We start from the raw sequence: 23,043 nt of genomic DNA on the forward strand, positions 1-23,043 counted from the left end.
GGGAAATACTCTCTGAAGACTGAGGTTCAGATCTGCAAGCTCTACTCACATGAGTAATATCACTGAGATGAAACAAACCTCATCCTGCAGGCCAACGTAGCTTTTTAGCCTTAATGGGAGTACGACAGGGCCCAAGGCAGGCTACAGTACGGTTGTTCATAAAGAAGGGTTTATGCATAGTGCACAAAGCTTCATGTGCTCCCTAGTTTGGTATTGATAGAAGCACTGTTTAATATTAGTCATTCACTGGGCTACTGTTACAGTACTAAGGGCCTAATACAGGGACGGGCAAATTTTTTGGCCTGAGGGCCGCATCGAGTTTCTGAAATTGTATGGAGGGCCGGTTAGGGGAGGCTGTGCCTCCCCAAACAGTCAGGCGTGGCCCAGCCCCCGCCCCTATCTGATCCCCCTGCTTCTCGCCCCCTGACTGCCCCCTCAGGACTCCTGCCCCATCCAACCCCCCTGTTCCCTGACGGACCCGCCCAGGACTCCTGCCCCATCCACCACCCCCCGCTCCCTGACGCCCCCCCAGGGACCTCTGCCCCATTCCCCCCCAACCCCCCGCTCTTGGTCCCCTGACTGTCCCCAGACCTCCTGCCCCTAACTGTCCACCACCACCCATCCAACCCCCTCCCCCGCTCCTTCCTGATGCCCCCCTGGGTCCCCCGCCCCATCCAACCCCCACTTCTCCCTGACTGCCCCGGACCCCTCACCCCTAACTGCCCTCCACCACCCCGTTCAACCCCCCCTCCTTCCTGACTTTCCCCCCCGGGACCCCTGCCCCATCCACCCCCCCTGCTCCCTGTCCCCTGACTGCCCTCGCTGCCCCATCCAACCCCTCCTCTCCTTCCTGACTGCCCCTCCGGGACCACTGTCCCCATTCAACCCCCGTTCCCCGCCCTTTGACTGCCCCGACCCCTATCCACACCCCTGACCACCCACTGAACTCCCCTGCCCTCTATCCAATCCCCCCCCCCCGCTTCCTGCCCCCTTACCGTGCTGCCTGGAGCACTGGTGGCTGGCGGCGTGGCTGCACCAGGACAGGCAGCCGCGCCGTGGCCACGCAGCACAGAGCACCTTGTCAGGCCAGGCTCTGCAGCCCCGCCGCCCAGAGCACTGTGCTGCGCAGCGGTGTGGCTGCGGGGGAGGGGGGACAGCCTCCCAGGCAAGGAGCTCAGGGGCCGGGCAGGACAGTCCCATGGGCCAGATGTGGCCTGCGGGCTGTAGTTTACCCACCTCTGGCCTAATACAATGCCCACTGAAGTCAATGGAAGGACTCCCATTGCCTTCAATGAGCTTTGGATCAGGTCCTATGTACTTGACATCTTTAAAGTGCCATTCTAACCTGGACTAATTAATCTTGACAAGCACCCTGTGAAGGAGGTATTGTCTCCATTTAACAAACAGGGAAACTAAAGCAGAGAGAGCTTTTAGTGACTTGTCCAAGGCTACACAGGGAGTCAGTGTCAGAGGTCAGATTAGTGCTCAGAAGTTCTTGCTTCATATTGCATGATCCAGCAGATCACACTTTATCTTGAAATATATCCTTAGCTAGATCCCTGAATTGTAACAGCAAATGTATTGAAAAAGACTACTGAGATTTTTTTCCCCACATAACACTGCTCAGGCTATGCCCACAACTGCACAGCTGCATCTCCACTGTTTCCTCTGAATCCCTGAAATGTATAGCACACTGCACATTCACTGAGCCTTACGCAGCACCACACAGCAGGAGTTAATGCTTAAACTAAACTTTTAATCTGCTGTTGTGAAAGGATTGCATGTTGTTTAAAGTCTGGGTTTAGTTCTGCTAAGACAAATGGAAATTAAAGGTTTTGGCAACCATTTTAAGGTCACCGTATAGACTATGCACAAACTTTGTGGTCACTTTTGCCACTACAGTCAGGACCAATGACTCACCCTAAAATATTTTTGTTTTCTTAAAATATAATTTTGATCTCAACTCCAGTACAGCACATATGGCCACATTTACTGGACAGCATCTTCAGGCCTAGAGGATATTTGTAAAATGCTCTCTGTTCTGCCTGTGAAGCTAAGATTGAATTCAGTGTTCCCAATAGGCAACAGATAGGGCTATAGTTCATTATTATTTTCAATTATTGTACTTTGAATCCAGTAGCAAATTGCTGGCTAAAAGTGTTTTAGTTACAAAATACCATTCACTGGATTCTTGTGCCCAATGACTATATATTCTCTATGACTGTGTCTAATCACATTAATGGAGAATCCTGAATAAACAAAGTCAATCAGTGGAGGCTGGTGACATGTGAAAACGGGCAAGGACACTTGACGTAAACCTTATTTTGAAAGAACAGAAGCAGGTTGGCTTAAAAAAGTAAAGTAAAATAAAATACATCAGACTCTGGCAACTAAGGCTTCAAATTTGGCTGTCCAACGTAAAAGAAGTTTGTCCCAATTTTTGGTATGTGATCTCATTCCCTCACTGAAATTAAAATGAAATACTATTTAAGCTAAAAGAACAAGGACTTGTAGCACCTTAGAGACTACCAAATTTATTTGAGCATAAGCTTTCGTGGGCTAAACCCACTTCATCGGATGCATGCAGTGGAAAATACAGTAGGAAGATATATATACACACAGAGAAGTTGAAAAATGGGTGTTGCCATACACACTGTAATGAGAGTGATCAATTAAGGTGAGCTATTATCAGCAGGAGAAAAAAACCTTTTGTAGTGATAATCAGGATGGCCCATTTCCAACAGTTGACAAGAAGGTGTGAGTAACAGCGGGGGGGGGGGGGGAATAAGCATGGGGAAATAGTTTTACTTTGTGTAATGACCCATCCACTCCCAGTCTTTATTCAAGCCTAAGTTAATGGTGTCCAGTTTGCAAATTAATTCCAATTCAGCAGTCTCTCGTTGGAGTCGGTTTTTGAAGTTTTTTTGTTGTAATATTGTGACTTTTAGGTCTGTAATCGAGTGACCAGGGAGACTGACATGTTCTCCAACTGGTTTTTGAATGTTATAATTCTTGACGTCTGATTTGTGTCCATTTATTCAGCGTAAAAAAGGTTTGTCCCAATTTTTGGCATGTGATCTCATTCCCTCACGTAAATTAAAATGAAATACTATTTCAGCTGGGATTGTCTAACTTGGCAGCATCTAAATCGGGGATCTAGACCTGATTCTTCTTGTTTTTCCAGGACCCACCATGGGGGACCAATTCTGTCCCTATGACCTTCCTTAGTCTGCCTACCTCAGCCCTTTCCCCGAGAGAGAGAGAGAGAGAGAGGGCAGGAACTCCCTACCTCCTCTCTCCTGGGTCTTCCCTCCCCAGCTGAGCACCCTCTTTCTAGTTATAAGGCCAAGCTTTGCCTCTTCTTGCCAGGAGGCAATTAAGTAATCAGCCACCCCCTAGACAAAGAGCATGACTAACTAGTGTTTTATCCCTTACCTTAGGTGATGGGGGTTAAGACTCATCACATCCCTAAAGATTTTTTTTTTTAACGTAAGGGCCAGGATTGTCTCTCAGTGCTGAGGCTGGGTCTACACTAGAAAATTGGGTCGGTTTAACTACATCGGTCAGGATGGGGAGAGAGGGTGTGAAAAATTCATACCCCTGAGCAGTGTTTTTAAGACAGACTAAGTCCCCATGTAAACAGCACTAAGCTGACAGAAGACTTCTCCCATCAACCTACCTAACACCTCTTGGGAAGGTGATTACCTATACCAATAAACGAACCCCCCAAGTCAGCGTAGGTAGTGTCTACACTGAAGCGCTACAGCAGCACTGTTCTAAGGATAGACCCTATACGCTTTTTCAAACCCTCAGACAATAAGACTTCCTTTCCTTGAAAAAAATGGGAAGGACTTTCATTTACAATGGTGATTAAATCCATTGTGAACTCCATAAGAATGTCCTCAGGACAACTCTAGCTATATTAGCCTGGCTTGATTTCTGCAGCATGTTCCGAATGGGTGACAAGCCCAATTACCATTTTTGATTGTTACCTTCAATTTTGGGGCCTGACTAGCAACCCAATGTACATTATATTTAGCTACAAACTGGCATGCAGTTACACCAAATGGCTCAGCATGAGCTTACAGTTACTGTCATGTTTTGGGACTTAAATAGTAAAATTAAAAAATATCCTTAAGCTAAAATGTAACTTTTTAAAGATAGGGATCATTTTTTTTAAGAGCCAGAATAGTAAGCTCACGGTTGTCTGACTGCATAAAAATAATGAAGAGTATGGCATGCCGCTGGTGATATGGTCTGAGGCTTGGCTTGCACACTATTTAAACAGCTGCTATCACTGCTGCACTGTCTAAGTTCAGGCCAGTCAGTTTTGGTGTGAACTCCTTTGCCATTAAGTCAGTGGGAGTGGAAGCTGTTCCACACCTTGCAGAATCTGGCTAGTTTTAATAAGAACATTACAACTAATATCATAAGGCCTTACTCTGTCAGGTGCTGAGTGTCCTCAGCTCCCATTAATTGGAGCAGAATTTATAGGTTTGTTTCAGAAGAATTTCACTCAAATGTATGGGTTTTTCATGCACAGAGGGCCTGTAGGATTGGAGCAGATCTCACAGCATCAATTCTGGCAAAGAATATGGCTGGGAATTTCAAAGGGGCCTAAGGGAGTTAAGTACCCAACTCATAGAATTTCAGTGTAGCTAAATCCCTTGGGCTCCTTTGACAATCCCAACTCAAGTGTCCAACATTGAGTCTGTGTGCCACAGAGTTTGAGACATCCCAAGGGAAATGAAATTTCTGTGCTTTTCTCTGTCAACATTTATTATTGTGCAATAGAACAATGAAGCCTAATAAAAGAGAGAGGCTCTCTTTAAGCAGGTACATTCCAGTATTTTTGTTTCCTTAATAAAATTGATTAAAATTGTTTGGCATAAGACAGCATGTGCCCATCAATGCCAGGTCTAGAAGTCTGTAGGAATTCCTGCAAGGCAAAAATAACTGGGCATTCTTCTAACTGAAAATATAACTATCTATATCAGCAAGGTGTTATTGCTCATAGACCCTGCAATTCTAATGTAGCTGTTAAAAAGAAACACTGAGATTGGTTTTCTCTTCAGTATTTTCTGATAGGTCTAAATCCCATTGTTCTACAACATTTACGGACTCTTTTGGGCAAAATTCTTCTCATTATATGCATTCTGGTTAAGTGGGAAAAGGGCAGTATTGCAGCCACAATAAAGTAGCAAGTAAATCTTTACTAACAGGAACCATGCTTCTTTTAATGGCCTGATTCAGCAAAAGAACTTAAGCATGTTCTTAGCTTTAAACATGTACTTAATTTCTTTCGTAACCAGGCGTGGTTTTAAAGTTATGAACATACTTCAGTGCTTTGCTGAATTGGGGCCCACAAACTGCCTGGAAGAAGAAGAAAAGGGCCAGTGTAGTACAGAAGCCACTACAACTCCCTGACATAATCTGCAGCACACTGGACCAAATTGCGTTCCAAATCTGCACAGGGGAAAGGGGGTTCTCATTGTGTTCATCTCCCATCCCCTACGTGAGGAAGGGATTCCTGGGCACTGTCCCCAACTTTCCAGATCCCGAAGAGCCTTCTCCACATGGTCCAGGGTCCGGGCAAGTGGAGAAGGGGAGAGCAGAGCAGCAGTGGGATGCGGGGGAGGCACCTGGGAGGGCAGATAGTTACCTGAAAAAGCTAATGCAACCTAGCCCAAGTGCCAGTGTACTGAAGTTACCAAGAAATTATGTATTATTAACATGCTTCCGTACAGCTGTTCTCAGACTGTAGGAACTAGGGTACTACTTCTCAGGGCCAGTCTTAGGCCAAATAGTGTCCCAGGTGAGGAGTATCTTTGGTGGCCCCTTCCCCCCCGCATTTGTTAAACTCTTGACTACCTTATTTTTATTGCATTTGTAGCCCATTTCATTACTTTGATGCACGATTTGCATGCATGATTTATCCCTGTCACATAAGACGATATGTTTTCACGCTAAGATCTATAAATCTAGGAGATTTGAGGAAAATGTAGTTCTAAAAAAGTCTGGAAGATTCCATGAGATTCTACAAGGGTCCAGAACATTGTAGGAGGTTAGTGAAAAATGAATCCACATATGGAATACCTGAAACATTTTACTTCAAACATTCTATTTTCCCTTTTGTCAGTAACAACAAAAACAGCACTCCAGGCTCGTCATCCCCTAAGTCCGGCACTCCAGGAGGTTGCCTTCCCCTAAATCTGGACCTGCTACTTCTGAAACTCATAAGTACTTGGGGTACCTCCTTTGTAATTTTAATCAGTGCAGATGGATTGTTACATTCTGAAACTATAAATCACGCCATGTAACACCTGGTTGTGGCTTTCACACTACAGTTTAAAAACCATTTCCACATACTAAATAGCATGGTAAATAGGAAAGATGGTCTTATAGAGATGAAGGTTCAAGGTGCTGGTCTGGAAATCAGGAGATCTGGGCTCAATTTTTGATTTCACCACAGATTTCTGTGTGTATTTGGACAAGCCACTTAATGTCTCAATTCCCCCAACTGTAAACAGATGATGATACTTTCTTTCTCCCATGATTTGGCTGTCTTGTCTATTTAGATTTCAAATTCTTCAGGCCAGGGCAGGGACTGTCCTATTATGTGCCTGAACAGTGCTTATGAAAATAAGGCCTCAGTTGGGGCCTCTAGACACTATTGCAATACAAATAATTTAAGACAAAAATGTGTGATAATGACATTGTAACTAGTTTAGCTACAATGAAGTTAATTTCCTGCACATTGTAACAGCAAGGTGACTGCAGTGCAGTTCATGTATAAAATAGCATGGTGATTATCAAAGTTAAATTAAAATGTTATTACATTATACCCTTTGTAACTTGTAGGGGGTTTAATAGCTGTAATTAGTTTTCTGAATCTTTTAAAATCACAAATTGTGCCCCCAAATCTGTATTGGGGGGTTCATTGTGTTCATCTCCTATCCTCTACATCAGTGTTTCCCAAACTTGGGACACCGCTTGTTCAGGGAAAGCCCCTGGCGGGCCGGGCCGGTTTGTTTACCTGCTGCGTCCGCAGGTTCAGCTGATCGCGGCTCCCGCTGGCCGTGGTTCGCCACTCCAGGTCAATGGGGGCTGTGGGAAGCGGCGGCCGGTACATCCCCCTAGAGATCTATATAACCTCTCTGTCAACCAAGACATTTAATTTACACCCTGCTTATCTCCATAATACCTGAGCACCTAATATTGTATGTATGTTATTTACATTGATATCGGCCTTTTTTGTTTTGGGGTGTAAAGAAGAACCCTGCAATGAATGTTTTAAATATAGCTCTGGAAAAATAATGTAGACCTGCAAAGTCAATTGAGCAGTTTTCATTTCCATAGAGCAATGGTTCTCCATCTTTCCAGACTACTGTACCACTTTCAGGAATCTCATTTGTCTTGTGTACCCCCAAGTTTCACCTCACTTAAAAATGACTTGCTTATGAAATCAGACATAAAAATACAAAAGTGTCACAGCACACGATTACTGACAAATTGCTTACTTTCTCATTTTGTCTGTATGAAATTTTAGTTTGTTTGACTAACTTTGCTAGTGCTTTTTATGTAGCCTGTTGTAAAACTAGGCAAATATCTAAATGAGTTGATGTACCCCCTGGAAGACCTCTGGGTACCCCCAGGGGTACACTACCCCTGGTTGAGAACCACTACCATAGAGCACAGCCATTATCAGCCTTGGTGAATTGAGCAAAGGAGAGCTACAGATTAAGATTTGCACTTTTGGCTCAAAATAAACTATTTATTGCAAGGACATAGGGCAGGAAGGTGAATTTGATGAGGCTGGAATACTAGCCAGTAAACAGGATAAGCACTCTCACCAAGAGGTTATATGTTATGAAGTGAGAGTCCTGAGAGAGAACACAGGAACAAGAGAAGTAGGTGGTAAGAAAAGAAAGTAAGTAGGCAATGATAATATTGTTCTGCTAAAAGAGTAAACAGGAGTAGCCTGTAATGAGATTATCAACTCATTCTGTGAGGTGACACCCAAATAAAATAACAAGGGAACAGGAGGAAACTGGAAGATAGCATTGGGTTTATGACAGCAACATAGTCCACGAGGTTACATAACACGAATAAAGACCTGTTTATAATATATTTCACTACAGTTGTAGCCATAGGACTGAATTATCATAGAATCATAGAATATCAGGGTTGGAAGCGACCTCAGGAGGTCATCTAGTCCAACCCCCTGCTCAAAAGCAGGACCAATCCCCAATTAAATCATCCCAGCCAGGGCTTTGTCAAGCCTGACCTTAAAAACTTCTAAGAAAGGAGATTCCACCACCTCCCTAGGCATGGTTTATATTTATATATTTATATTTATATTTAAACATGGTTTTTAATAGCAAGGGTTTCCCTGCCTAGTGCACTGCAAGCTATAGCATGGGCCCCTTTTGGCGAATGAAGTGTTTTTTCTTAGTCATGCCACCTGTAAACTCAGTTTAGTAAAATGATGTCTGATGTCACATCCGTGTGGTGAAACTGCATTTTTCACGCACCTCTGAATGCCTCTCTTGCCCAGTCCTTGTTCAGTAACTGGAGCAAGAGCAGATTTAAAGTCCCATGGCGAGATTCTCTAAGAAACACAGCACAGAACTTGCAGCCCCATGGGAGGGTAGCTTTAAGCCTTTGTACTCTCCTGATACTGGGCTTCTCCAGGGGCTGAAGGCCCCCAGAGTAACTGAGTCAGCCCTGCAGGAACCTCTCTTAATTACAGCTGCCTCCATGGGCCACCACCTGGAATCTCCATGGGGCTGTGGCCTGCAGTGGACACATCTTTCCAACCCCCACCCTGCTTGTGGCTCACCCCATACCAAGGCTTGTGAAGGGGTTCTCAGGAGCCAGCCGTATGGCTATCTTCCACTGTGGCTGTGCCAGGGCGATCCTCTCCCAGCCAAATATAGGGCTTTTGGAACCCCTTTATGATAGCCTGGCCCTTTTGCCTTCGGTACAGGAACCAGACTGGGAGTGAGGTTCTCATACTCAATACCTTGTTACTATTCATGGCTAGAAATGGGAGATTGGAAAAGAGAAGATTCTCAGCTACCCAGTGGAATACAGAGCATTTGCCTCTGATCTTGGAAGGCCCTCCAGTACTGTACCTCAGAATTATTACATATAAATCATCCACTGCAGGGTAATTTTTAGATTTCTATATGTTTTTGTTATAACCTCTTTCTCTGTGGTCTGTATACTTGTCTGCATACCAATAACATTTTTTAAAACTCTTTAACCACTTCTAACCTCATGGGGTTTGGGTTTTGTTTATAATGTAGCATTGTGAGGAACTCAGATACTCCAATAATGCAGGCCATATAAATACTTTAAATAGACAGATAGCATCTACAAAATATATGCTGGTTTGGCGTAATGGTTGTATTGGTACTTGTTTGGGATGACCTGCTTAACTCATTTATGGTGCAAGATGAACATTCCAAGCTCATGTCTATAATAAAACGGTTATAGCACAAACATCTGCCATGATTGCAGGGATTGCTGAACATCCATCCTCTCCCTGGTTTTTCTGAGTGCATTCCCACAGCTAATACCTAATACTCCCACAGGCTTTACCTTTGTTTGAATGGAATCATGTGATTTCTCCACTCGTAGACTGGGTTGGGGCTACAGTGCATTGATCGTGTTTACCCAGAAGGTACAAGTAGGTTTGGGTACCTGCAGTTCTTCCTTTTCAGAGTTTGAGACTAGTGGTGAACACAGATCAAATAGCCTTCTCCAACCAAAGCATTGTTTAATCTTAAAAGTAGGAATAAAGTATAACATAAGAGAAAAAGGATTTGAAAACAACAAAATGTCTACACATGTTTATCTCACCTAAGGGCTCATCATCCTCAGGATGGAGCTTAGGAAGGCTTCCCTTTCTTAATCTCCCCAAACCTTGGGGTCTGAGTGTCAGTCGGTTTCCTTCCACTGTGTCACCTCTCTGACCCCTGCTTGAGGGAGTGTCTTTTCAAAAACTAGTTGGGGGTCTTTATTCTCCTGTGTTTACAAGCTTAGACCCCAATCTCAAAACCAGTTTGGTAGTAACTACAAAGTTACCAACTAAGCTCAGCACTGGCCACAGCTGTTGAAAATAGAACAACAAAGAGAAGCTCTGGGATTGTCCTTTAAATGTTGGCAAATGGGTGGCTAGAAGAATATAAGAATGGCCATAATGGGTAAAACCAATGTTTCATCTAGCCCAGGATCCTGTGTCTGACAGTGGCCAGTGCCAAATGCTTCAGAGGGATTGAACAGAACAGGGAAATTTTGAGTGATCCGTACCCTACCATCCAATCCCAGCTTCTGGCAATTGGATCTTTAGGGACACTCAGAGCATGGGGTTCCTTCCCTGACCATCTTGGCTAACAAAAATTAACGGAAATATGCTTCATGAATTTATCTAATTCTTTTTTTAACCCAGTTATTCTTTTGGCCTTCACAATATTCCAACGCAACAAGCTTCACAGGCTAACCATGTGTTATGTGAGGTACTTCCTTATATTTGTATTTAACCTGCTGCCTATTAATTTCATTGGGTGACTCCTTAGTTCTTGTGTTATGTGAAGCAGTAAACAACACTTCCCTCATCACTCTCTCCACACCAGTCATGATTTTATAGACCTCTATCATATCACCTCTGAGCTGTCATTTTCTAAATTTATCTATCCATCCCTTTCCTAATGGCTCTTAACTTTTTGTTAGCTTTTCTGACTGCTACTGCACACTGAGCAGATATTTTCAGAGAACTATCCACTATGAGTCCAAGATCTCTTTCTTAAGTAGTAACAGCTAACTTAGACCCCATCATTTTGTATGTATAGTTGGGATTATTTTTTCCAACGTGCATTACTTTGCAGTTATCAACATTGAATTTAATCTGCCATTTTGTCACCCAGTCACTCAGTTTTGTGAGATCCCTTTGTAACTCTTCACAATCAGCTTTGGATGTAACTATCTTGAATAATTTTGAATTGTCTGCAAATTTTGCTCTCTCACTGTTCACCCCCTTTGTCCATATCACTTAAGAATATGTAGAACAGCAGAGGTCCCAGTATTGATCCTTTGGGGGAACGCTCCTATTTACCTCTTTCCATTATGAAAACTGACCATTTATTCTTACCCTTTGCTTCCTATCTTTTAACCAATTACTTGTCCCTGTGAGGACCTTCCCTCTTATCCTATGACTGCTTACTGTGCTTCAGAGGCTTTGGCGAGGGACCAGTCAAAAGCTTTCTGAAAGTCCAAATACACAATATCAACTGGATCACCCTATCTACATGCTTGTTGATTCCCTCAAATAATTCTATGATTGGTGAGGCATGATTTCCCTTTACAAAAAAACATGTTAATTCTTCCCTTACATATCGTGTTTATCTATGTGTGATAACTGTTCTTTACTATCATTTCAACCAATTTACCTGGTACTGAAGTTAAACTTACTGGCCTGTAATTACCAGCATCACCTGGAACTTTTTTTAAAAACTGGCTTTACATTAGCTGCCTTCCAGTCATGTGGTACAGAGGGTGACTTAAGCAATAGGTTACATACCACAGTTACAGGTTTCAGAGTATCAGCCGTGTTAGTCTGTATTCACAAAAGGAAAAGGAGTACTTGTGGCACCTTAAAGACTAACAAATTTATTTGAGCATAAGCTTTCGTGAGCTACAGCTCACTTCATCGGATGCATTCAGTGGGGAGATTTATATACATAGAGAACATGAAACAATGGGTGCTATCATACACACTGTAACGAGAGTGATCACTTAAGGTGAGCTATTACCAGCAGGAGAGCGGGGGGGGGGGGGGGGGGGAGAACCTTTTGTAGTGATAATCAAGGTGGGCCATTTCCAGCAGTTGACAAGAATGTCTGAGGAACACCCCCCACTGTTCCTTCTGAACTCTTGGATGAATACCCTCTGGTCCTGGTGTCTATTACTGTTTATCAATAAGTTCCAGTATGCTACTCTATTGACACCTCAATGTGGGAAAGTTCTTCAGATTTGTCACCTAAAAGGAATGGCTCGGGTGTGGGGATTCCCTATATCAGGGGCCGGCAACCTATGGCACACTGCTGCCTGCCTCAGCCGCTGGCCCCGCTCAGCCCACTGTCGAAACCAGGCCGGGACCCCGGCAGGTAGAAGCGTGCCATTAAAAATCCTGCCCCCCCCGCCCGCTCTTCTCCGCCTCTCCCCCTCCCCCCACGGGGGCAAGGTGAAGAAGCTTGGTCCTGCCGGAGGCTGCTGCAGAGCAGGCAAGGTCCCCCCTCCCGCGCCTCTTCCCCCAGCACGCTGGGTGCCTGCCCCTCCTCCGCTCCCTCCCTGATGCCGATCAGCTGATGGCCCTTGCGCGGGAGGGGGAGAAGCGGAGCCGCAGCGCGCTTGCTGCTCCGGGGAGGAAGCAGAGAAGAGGTGGGGACGGGGCCTTGGGGAAGCGGGGTGGAATCAGGGCATATCCCCTCCAGCCCCCTGCCATGAGCCGTTCTGGGCAGGGGGCTGGAAGCACTCTCATGACCCTTGCCCACACCCCCAGCCCTCTGCCCTGACCCCTGCACCCCCCACACACCCCAGCCTCCTGTCCTGACCCCTGCATCCCCCACGACCCCAGCCCTGACTCAAGCACCCCACACACATACCCAGCCCCCCATGCCCTGACTCCTGCACCCCCCTCATATGCCCTCAGCCCCCTGCCCTGACTCCTGCACCCTTCTCACACACCCCAGCCCCCTGCCCTGACCCCTGCAGCCCCCCATGACCACAGCCCTGACTCCAGCACCCCCCACACATACCCGCAGCCCCCTGCCCTGACTTCTGCACCCCCCACACCCCATGCCCTGACTCTTGCACCCCCCCCAATTCCTCCCCCCACCCTGAGCACCAAACGGGAGCTCCTGCACCCCCCCCCATTCTCACCTGCACCCCTCACACCAAATGGAAGCTGCCCAGGTAAACACTCCACACCCAAACCTCCTGCCCCAACCCTGAGCCCCCTCCCTCATTCTAGCTCCTGGCCAGACCCTACACCCCAACCCCCAGCCTGCTCCTTCACCCCCAGCCCTCTGCTCAGTGCAGAGAGAGAGGAAGAGAATGGGCTAGAACCAGGGAGAAGGTAGGTACCCACTCTATGTGGGCAGGGCCAGGATCCCAGACCGGCAGCATGCTGAGTGGGGCCGGCAGCCAGGACCCTGGCTGGCAGGAGCCAGCAGATGGAACCCCAGATTGGCAGCGGGCTGAGCCGCTCAGCCGACTGCTGGTCTGGAGTCCTGGCCGCCAGCCCCGCTCAGCCCGCTGCCGGTCTGGGGTTCTGGCTACTTGCCCCTTGCCAGCCGGGGTCCTGGCCACAGGCCCTGCTCAGCCCGCTGCTGGCCTAGGTGAACGGAACCCCTGGCTGGCAGCGGGCTGAGCGGGCCGGTGGCATAAGATCAGCATTTTAATTTAATTTTAAATGAAGCTTTTTAAACATTTTGAAAACCTTGTTTACTTTACATATGACAATAGTTTAGTTATATAATATATAGACTTATAGAGAGAGGCCTTCTAAAAAATGTTAAAATGCATTACTGGCACGTGAAACCTTAAATTAAAGTGAATAAATAAAGACTTAGCACACCATTTCTGAGAGGTTGCCGACCCCTGCCCTATATGCTCTGCAGTGAAAACCAATGCAAAGAATTCATTTAGCTTCTTTACAATGGCCTTGAGTGCTATGTTAGCACCCTGATCATCCAGTGGCCCCACTGACTGTCTGGCAGGCTTCCTGCTTCTGATATTCTCTAAAAAATTTTGTTAGTTTTTGTGTCCTTAACCAGTTGCTCTTCAAATTCTTTCTTAGCCTGCCTTATTATACTTAGTGGAAACCAGTTTGTTCTCTGCTTTTGTGCATTTCAAGATTCTTCCTAATCCGATTGAGTGTGACGCGGGTGAAGACTTTATACACTTGTGAGAGGAGTGTGATCAGATGGTAGTTGCTCAGTTCTTCTGGATTGCCTTTATTTATCAATAGTATTGTTTTTGATTTCTTCCATGCATCTGGAACACGCTTGCTATTGATGTAGATAGTGAACCGTTGCACCAACGCTTTGAAGAGAGTATCTTCCCCTGCTTTGAGATATTCTGGCCAAACATCGTCTGCTCCCGGACTCTTCCCTCTCTTTATGTTATGAATTATGTATTCAATTTTTTCCCACATAACGTTGGGAACTTCTTCTGTAACCTGCTGCGTTGGTGTATGCTGGACATTGACATGCAAGGAGTAGAAGTCATTGTAGAATTTTGTACATAGTTCATTCATCTTGCTCCTTTCCAATGTCCTTTCACCATTTTCATCTTTCAGTGCTGCCAGGATAATCTGTTTCAACCTAACATCTCTTTCTACCTTCTTCAGACTCTCATTTTTTTCAGCCACCTCTCTCAATTTCTTCTTTCTAGTCTTCTTTGATCTTCACATGAATTTCCTTGCATGGCATTCTGTATTCTTTGCCCATTTTTCCTTTTAATTTCATGCACGCCCTCCTTGCCACCAGATTCTGTTTCCTCACTGATCCTCAGAGGATCAGCAAATATGAATGTGACAGTACCTAAATAAGACATTTTTAGAATGAAATATTTATCATACAAAGGCATTTTTCCCATTGCAGGACTGCAATATTACAAGACTTCTTATTCTACCCAAAGTACATAAAGCAGAATCTTTTGATAATTGTGAACCACTTATCACCTACGAGTAAAGTATGTACTTGTACACCATGACTTCATCTTAGCCTGCTTGGAATGGATCCTCAAAGTCATATTTTGCATGCAGAGCAAATGAGGTCTTCTTATACCAGTCTTAGTATGGACATGGGCAATGGTAGTGCAGAAGTGGCTGAGGCACTCTTCTTTGTGGAAGGGGAGCAATCTAGATGCAGAGAGTTCCCTCCATCCATGGACCTAGGCAGAGAATCTGGACCATCTGTCTATTCCACTGGATGCATATTTACTGGACTTCATTCTGAAGAAACCTCTACTTTTTCTTTCTTTTCTTAAAAGTTCACTCTGTTTTATGCTTGCTATTTAAAAGTGGGTTTCTGCTTTGCTTTTTTAACCTTTTCTGTCCATGACCTTTAAAACAATAATTAGTAAATAAAGGCTCAGCTGGTCTCAATCCAACTGGCGGGCAGCAGCAGCTGGAAGGAAGCCAAAGTAAGCTTGGATCATGGTTGTGTAAATAAATATCAGCAGCACCTTGTTATTCCACTGTTTATCTTCTGTTATTCCCGTTCACCTGCAAGTGTATGGCTGTCAGTTGCCTCCCCCATAGATGCTATGTCAGTGTTGCTGCAGGAGTTATGTAAGGAAAACAGAGGTGAAAGTAAGCCAGTACGCCCCTGTATGGCGTACCGGCAAGAGACAATGAGCCGTACTGGGGTGGATCAGCTTCCCCAGGTGCAATTTAAAGGGCCTGCGGCTCCCAGCAGCAGCTGGAGCCCCCAGTCCTTTAAATTGCTGCCAGAGCCCCGCTGCTGGAGCCCTGGGGTAACGGTGGCAGGGCTGGGGCGGTGATTTAGAGGGCCCAGGGCGGTAGTGGCCTTTTAAATCGTCCCCGGAGCCCCACCGCTGCTTCCCCAGGGCTCCAGCAGGCTCTGGGGACGATTTAAAGGGCCCGGCACGGTAGTGGCAGCCGGAGCCCCGTCCCTGGAGCCCTGCTGCTGGAGCCCTGGGGAAGCGGCGGCGGGGCTCCAGGGATGATTTAAAGGGGACTGCTAGAGTCCCCGGCTGCCGTGGTTACCCCAGGGACCAGGGAAGGAGGCACTTGCCGGTACAGGGAGGGCTGGGGCTGGCTCTGACCTCCCCGAGCCATGCCCCTTCTGCCTGAGGTCCTGCCCCTTCTGGGGGCCAGAGCCGGCCCCAGCCCAGCCCCATACTAGTAAGTCCCTAGACTTACTTTCACCCCTGAAGGAAGAGAACTGGAAAATGAAACCAGTAGCACTAGATATTGCTCTGTGCTGGTGTGCAAAGGGGCTGTTAGTTCATGCATACCTGAACAACCTGCAGGTAGGATGGCATCAGTGGATGGGATATAGGTGATGTCTCTCTCACATCCTGCCCTCAAGCAAGCAGCAGGGCAGGATCCTTCTTCCCTTGCATTCATGACAGCACTAGATAAGTTGCCTGTTTACTAGCCAACTCCATGCACTCCAAGGATGTGCGGTCCGCCAGCTGGTGGTGGGATGTCCAGCCTCTTAGCACCAATGTAGACAGCAGTATGCTCTAGCCTGGCACATGCTGTTCCTTTTGATTTGCAACAGCCGTGAAGTGCAATCAACGGCATGCTTCCTATGCCCACTGAACGGAATGCAACAGGTGATCAGATATGGACAACAGGGGGTCATCTGGAGCCTGGGCTAAAATTCTTCCAGTAGCTGAATGAAGGATTAAGATAATTTCACTGTCTCTGATGGAGTCACGCTCTCCAGATATCATTACAGTAAACTACCCTTCACTAAGGCTCATAAAAATGCTTCTGAGGAGCATATTGTCTGCTTTTGGAATGGACTGTATTGCATGAATGGCAGGTATTGTGTCTCTCCTTGGTTATGAGGTTTGACTCGAGGAAATTGTGTAACCCCATTTTGTGAAAAATTACTGGCAGCATAGCACCAGCCTTCCAAATAAAGCATTTCTGTTCTCCTTTGCAGCATCAGCCAGGGCAAAATTTGGCCTTCACTCATTACATATCGTGAAACATTAGAGCGGGGACTTGGAGCCAGGACTCCTGATTTCTAATCACTGCTGTGCTAATGACCCACTGCATGTCACGGGCAGGTCTTTAAGGCTTACATTTTCAGGTGTGCCCTAATGGGTGCATCAGTTTTTGGGAGCCTAGGTTGAGACATCTTGGGCCTATCTTCAGAGTGTTGAGCACACACAGCTCTTATCGACTTTAAAAGGACTTCAGCATTGCTCCTTCATCACTGGTTTCTGGCTCTCTCTCTCTCCTTTCTGTTTATAATTATTCCACTCCTGTCTCTTAGCAGCCATTTACAATCATACCTTAATTCTAGCCAAGAAAGCAAGCAAATGTCTCCCTTTAGCACTCAATGCAAGTGGAGTTAATGGACTGTCTCCATGGGGTGCTCCCTGAGTGGTACAGTCTGAATATCTACACCAAGCTCCCATCAGCTTGTACTGCCATCAGGAATGGGATGCTGAGACTACCATCAAAACAAGTGTCTCCTGTGTGATCAGCAGAACAATATGCTGCTGGCTGATCAGCTAGTGTTACAGGATATGCTTTTCTCTCCTAAGATGTGCCATAAGGACTTGATGCACCAAATCCAGATTTGAATCTTTGGTATGTTGTGCTTCCTTTGAGCCTTCCCTCTCCTTTACAATGAGTATTAAACATTATGTCAAAACTGAGGAAATCTCTTTCTATATTTCAAGATATGCCTGCATCTATCTGTATGTTACAAGTGCATGTGCATCTGTTTGTATGCACATGCTAGCTTCATATGCACATGCTACATTCTTGTAACACGACTGCTGTCTTCTAGAGTTTTCTCATCATATTTTGAACTTAAATTTGTCTTAAGTATTTCAAAGGAACCCTAAGTCCTGCAGTAAATGTGCTGAGTACTGAAACTAGTAAAATGATAAAAGCCAAATTTAATTTTTTACTCCCCAAATGCCCCCTATTTAACCCATCTCAAGGCATACACCTAATTAAACATACATATTTTGCTTCCTTTATCAACAAGAACACAAGTTCAGATGACCTAGACTGGCTGCGTACTGGGCCAGTCTCTCAGCAGATCTTACAGTTGCCTGAAAGGTGCTCTAAATTACACTAACTGCCAACAGCTCCAAGGGGCCAAAATGGCAGCTAGGGAGCAGTGAGATGTAGGGGAGCCCCAGTGATGCCTCCTTTCCTTAGCCTGTCCCCTTTAGATGGGCAGGTTGTGGGAGCTACTACACTGATTCCATGTCACCAGATGATCCTGTTGTCACACAGGAGTGATCCTCTGACAGTTGGCTGCATTGGCTCTACAGCCAGATTCTGATCTCAGTGAGTGCAAAAGGTCACACCCCACCTAAAGATATAACCCTCCACCTCAGTTGGACCAACAGGAGAAGCAAGCACCAAAATCTATGGCTCACTGAGCACCATCTGTCAACAAGTCCTCAGATATTTAAATAAAGGTATTGTTAGCTTGAGCGTTCCAGCTGACCAGAACCACTGTGGTGATACCATCTACGGCTAAAGTGTCCTCACTAGGTAGAATGTAGTTGAAATGTTCTTCACTCTGAGGAGACATAAGTGATTAATTCCTTATTTGTCACAACACTCGCACACTGAGAACTAATTTCTCTGTTGCTCAGACATATTGTACACTACACAAAATACATGATAAAAGATTATGATAATCCTAATTCTCTGTACTTCCATGGTATAATAAGGCAGTGAGATGCTGAGGCAATGTTATGTGTAACTTTATTACACTCTCCTTCTTCCTGTACTTCATCTTAACTCTGCTGCAGCACAGACAAAATTTGGTCTTTTCAGAAATTAGCAGAGTTAAACCTCAGGGTTATTGTATGTAAAACCTTGGTAAGCAGGTGTTAGTAGTTACCATTGACTTCAGAGGGAGTACCTACAGTTTCTCAGTAAACAAATATTTAATGCACACAGAAAACATGGTAAATAGTATGTAATATACTAGTATTTAAAATACTATGAATAACTTTTAAACAAAATCTGACAGGCAGCAAATCTACTGGTGCTCCTTATACAGCCTTCCCCACTATGTTGATGTTACATATATCCTCTAAATCTTCAGAAACAACTGCTGAGCCTGTGAAGAAACTGCCACACACCAGTTCTGGGAGTTTCTGGGCTATTTTAGGTGAGTTGCTCTGCCCTGCACTATGCACATGTGCAGAGACACAGAGCAGTCAAAACAAAATTCATGTCTCCTCCTCACCGCCTCTCTCCTTTCCTTTGAGTTGTAGTATAAAATTTGTGGGTTACAATAGCAGCCAAAGATCTAAAAGCACTTATAAACTTGAATTATACATCACAACATGCTTGCGAGGTGGGAAGTATTTTAACCATTTTGGCCCAAGCCTGCTCCCTTTACTCATATGAGAAGTCCCATTTAGGTCAAGGACTACTTGCATCCACAGCAGTTTTCAGAATTGGGCCTGATCTTGGGAAAACTGCAGCCGAAAAAGGTTCAGGGCCAGATCATAAATAGTGATGAGCAACCTCAAATCCCACTGCTGTAAAGGGAAATTGATAACACTCAGCACTGAACAAGCCCTCATTGACAGATTTTCAAAAGGGTTCAGCATCCAGAAGCTCCCTTTGTCCCAGCCCCAATTGTGAGTGCTGAGCACTTTCACCAGTCAAACCCAAAGAGTCAGATTTTTAAATATCATTAGGTGCCTAAAGATATACCTAGGGACCTAGTAGGATTTTCAGAAGCACCTGGGACCAGATCCTGTAGCATATTTAGGCATCTAACTCCCACTGAAATCCCACTCGGAACAATCTACATCTTTAGGTGCCCAAATACCTATAAAATTCTGATTCTGACTTTCCTAGTTAGTGGATATGTCAAGAACTGAACTCAGTGGTTGTGCCTCTCAGTACTCTGGACAAACTGCATCTCCCCACAGCACACCCCTCTCACGTTACATTGTTTTCTTGCAATATCTGCAGACACTGTGGCACCAATGGGGCAATCTCTAGCCATCTTCTTCAAATCTAGTCCAGCAAAGTGTTTATAATGTGTGAAGGACTGTTATTTCCTGTTTTTAAGCCGCTTGTTATCTGGCACAATAAGAACTTTATTATTACAATGTTATTATTCTCCGGCACAATGAAAATACATTAAAGCTGAGAACATAACAATGTCTGGAAGATTAGGCCATTTATACTCACACTGATTAGTTTCATTCCTTTGGAAACTACCTGTTGGGTTAGAATTAGAGACTCACCCTTATCTACCCCCAGGATGGAACACTCACAAAATTCAGACCCAGATTCAGATGCAAATTTCACAATGGCCCCTATATTTACAACGTTTTCAACCACCTCCAAATTTTAAACCCTCTGATGTTTGGGTGTTCAAAATCCAGAGCAAAATTTTGCATATCAAGCCCATCCCTGTTGTTATTTGTATAATAGCAGATTGGAGCCTCATTGTGCTAGGTGTTGTACAAACACACACTGAGGGACAGTCCCTGACAGATTAAGACTGGGAGGAGAAACAATGGCACGGAGAGGTGAAGTGACTTGGCTATGGTCACACAGCATGTCAGTTGCAGAGGCAGAATAGAGAATTGTTAGGGATGGAGGGAGAAAGTTCCTATTCCTTCCCTCACCCTGATTCCCACGACCACCTTACTCTAAATCCCTATAACTCTTACTTGACGTGAGGAATGGAATTTAGCCTTTATTGTGTTATTGCATTTAATTTGCCATCCCAGCTGAAAATAGATGAGTTCTGAGATCACCTATGGTCTTATTTCTTGTGTCTATCATGCCAGTCTCCTCACCTACTCTAGGAGGAGCTTGGGAGAGACCACCTATGGGCTTCCTTTTATCTTGGATATGAAATAAAGAGATCTTTATATTGCTGGAAACATTCACAACTTCTATAACAAAAAAAAGCAAACAGACAGTTCCCCTCAGCCCAGACAGTACAGCACTCCCAGCCTGAAAATACAGTTTTAATTGAAATTACAAATATGTGGCCCAATTCTGGCCCTCCCCACATTTTGCCCCCTTTACACTCAAATCCTGGCTGTCCTAAGATGTACAAACCCAGCAGGATTCCTTGTGCTGTGAGCATGAAAAAAACAAATGAAAGAGGGCATGTAGGAGCTGTGGGCTGGTCTGGGCAGTATGTGCTAAAAAAGTCATAACATGCTGAACCAAAGATTCAGAGGTAGGGAGCACCAATATTCTCCAGGCTGGAGGAATTTTCTCCCCAGCAACCTGGCTAGATTCCACATGCCTACTTCCTTAGCCATGCCATAAAATGCCACAGGGATCTGCAAAAGGTCAGATATGATATAATTTGGGAAGGCACCCTCAGGAACAGGGTACAACAGTTTTGCTCACTAATTCCCCTGCTCACCATAGCTTGGGATCTGAGTTTCAGAAATGCCCACAAAGAATTGTAACTTCAAACAGATTAATAAATTCATAGATCTATAAGGGCAGAAGGGATTATCAAATCATCTAGCCTAACATCCAATACAATACAGGCAACAAAATTTCATCCACTTCCTCCTGCACAGAGCCTAACTTATCTGCATTTGACTAAAGCATATCTTCTAGAAAGTTCCAGTTTGGATGTGAAGACTTGAAGACACTACAGCCACAATTGTTTGCAAGTGCAAATGATTAGGTCAATTAAACGTCTGCCTATCTGATTGCACCTTCTAAAAAACCAGGCCCTGAAAATCAGGATGGTTAAACACAAAATTTAATTAAAAATAATAGGCTTGCACTCTAGTCAGCATTTTTATATGCTATCAAATACCAGTTCCTTTGTCTGTAAAAACACAGCTGAGGAGATAAAAAGTAAGAATCTGTAAGGCACCCTTATATTTATTATGCTTGAACCGATCCATTGTAATGTACATTACCCACCCACCTTTCTCCAAAGGAGGATGGATTTATGGGTTCAGCTTGCATGCTATTGTTGCATGACTGAACTTTTTTTGATTCTGGAATAGCACTATAATTTTTTTTAATCACTTGTGACATCTATCCCACTAGATAGTGAGCTCCACCACAAACATAGGTCTTGTCTACACATAAAACTAATCCAGAATAAGGTATGGTGCAATTTAAAGTGGATTAACTATTCCTGATTAACTCCATTTATTCTTATTCATTTAATCCACTTCCAAAATGGATTAAGCAAATTTGGAATAAGGTGTTTTTATTGAGGAATAAAATCATCCACACATGGAGTTAATCAGAAATAAGTCACGTGTAGACAAGCCCATAGGTAAATATCCCATGTTATTTATGTAGATCATGTTTTGGGAGCTGTGGTGCCTAAACTGATATTGCTGGGTTAAAATTCATTCACTAAAGCCAGAGATTCCTTGGCCCCTGCACAAGCATGCACTGTAAGGAGGTCAGAGGGGGGACCCAAGAAGCCTACTTCCCCTTTCTGTCGCATGCACGGCCTTTGCACTCAGCATCTCTGAAGATCAGACACTTATTTAGGTCAATGGGCCTGTGCATATAGGGACAAATCCTGGTCCCATTGAAATCAGCTGCAAAATTCCCATTCAGTGGGATTAGGATTTGACCCACAGGGGAAACCTGAGGACCCACACCAAATCTGAGGACAGTAAATGAGCTTGGCACTAGAAGGCTGAGATGGGATCCTTCTCCCCCTGAAGAGCAGCAGTTGAACTCATCTAGCCAGCTGCAGAAAAATTCCATTTCTGCTGTCTCCACTCTGACATGTAGGGGAAGAAGAGAGGTCTGGCTGGTAGGTATGCATAGTTATGGATCCACTGGCTAGTAGGTATGCATAGTTATGGATCCACTGGCCCTGCCCCCAAACCTCCTGTATCCTGTGTCAAGAAAGCACATCTGTGCTAGGGCATAAGGAGCCTACGGTGCAGCACAAGGGACGTGGACCCACTCTCTGCATCCTGTCCCTCCATGCTGGAGGATGTGCAGGGGGATTCAAACTGCCCCATCATGCAAGTGTGAAATCCTCCGATGGTTTGTTTGGTTATTTAAACTTGTACTGGAAATTTCTGGAATCCCGAGGCATTTTGTTTTATAATTTAACCCTTTATTGTAGTGTATTGGGGTGTACAGTCCCCCCCACAGAAACTAAGGGATGGAAAAAGCAGTATTCGGTCAAGAGGGCCCCACAAGGATTGTTAGGCAGAGACGGGCTCCACCTAATGAAGAGAGGGAAGAGCATCTTCGCAAGCAAGCTGGCTAACCTAGTGAGGAGGACTTTAAACTAGGCTCACCGGGGGAAG

At 44.9% G+C, this 23,043-nt stretch overlaps 1 protein-coding gene across 1 annotated transcript in view; it reads right to left on the reverse strand.

Moving 5' to 3' along the window:
• Positions 1-13,879: 13,879 nt before the first annotated feature.
• The window catches only part of LOC140911925 (uncharacterized), a 71,766-nt gene continuing 62,602 nt past the window's right edge, over positions 13,880-23,043 (reverse strand). Inside the window, exon 2 of the mRNA XM_073346084.1 lies at positions 13,880-14,471. Within this exon, the coding sequence (XP_073202185.1) occupies positions 13,880-14,471 (592 nt within the window). The remainder of the gene's footprint in view (positions 14,472-23,043) is intronic.

This window comes from Lepidochelys kempii, chromosome 5 (genome assembly GCF_965140285.1).
Source record: "Lepidochelys kempii isolate rLepKem1 chromosome 5, rLepKem1.hap1, whole genome shotgun sequence".
NCBI classification, from domain to species: Eukaryota; Metazoa; Chordata; order Testudines; family Cheloniidae; genus Lepidochelys; species Lepidochelys kempii.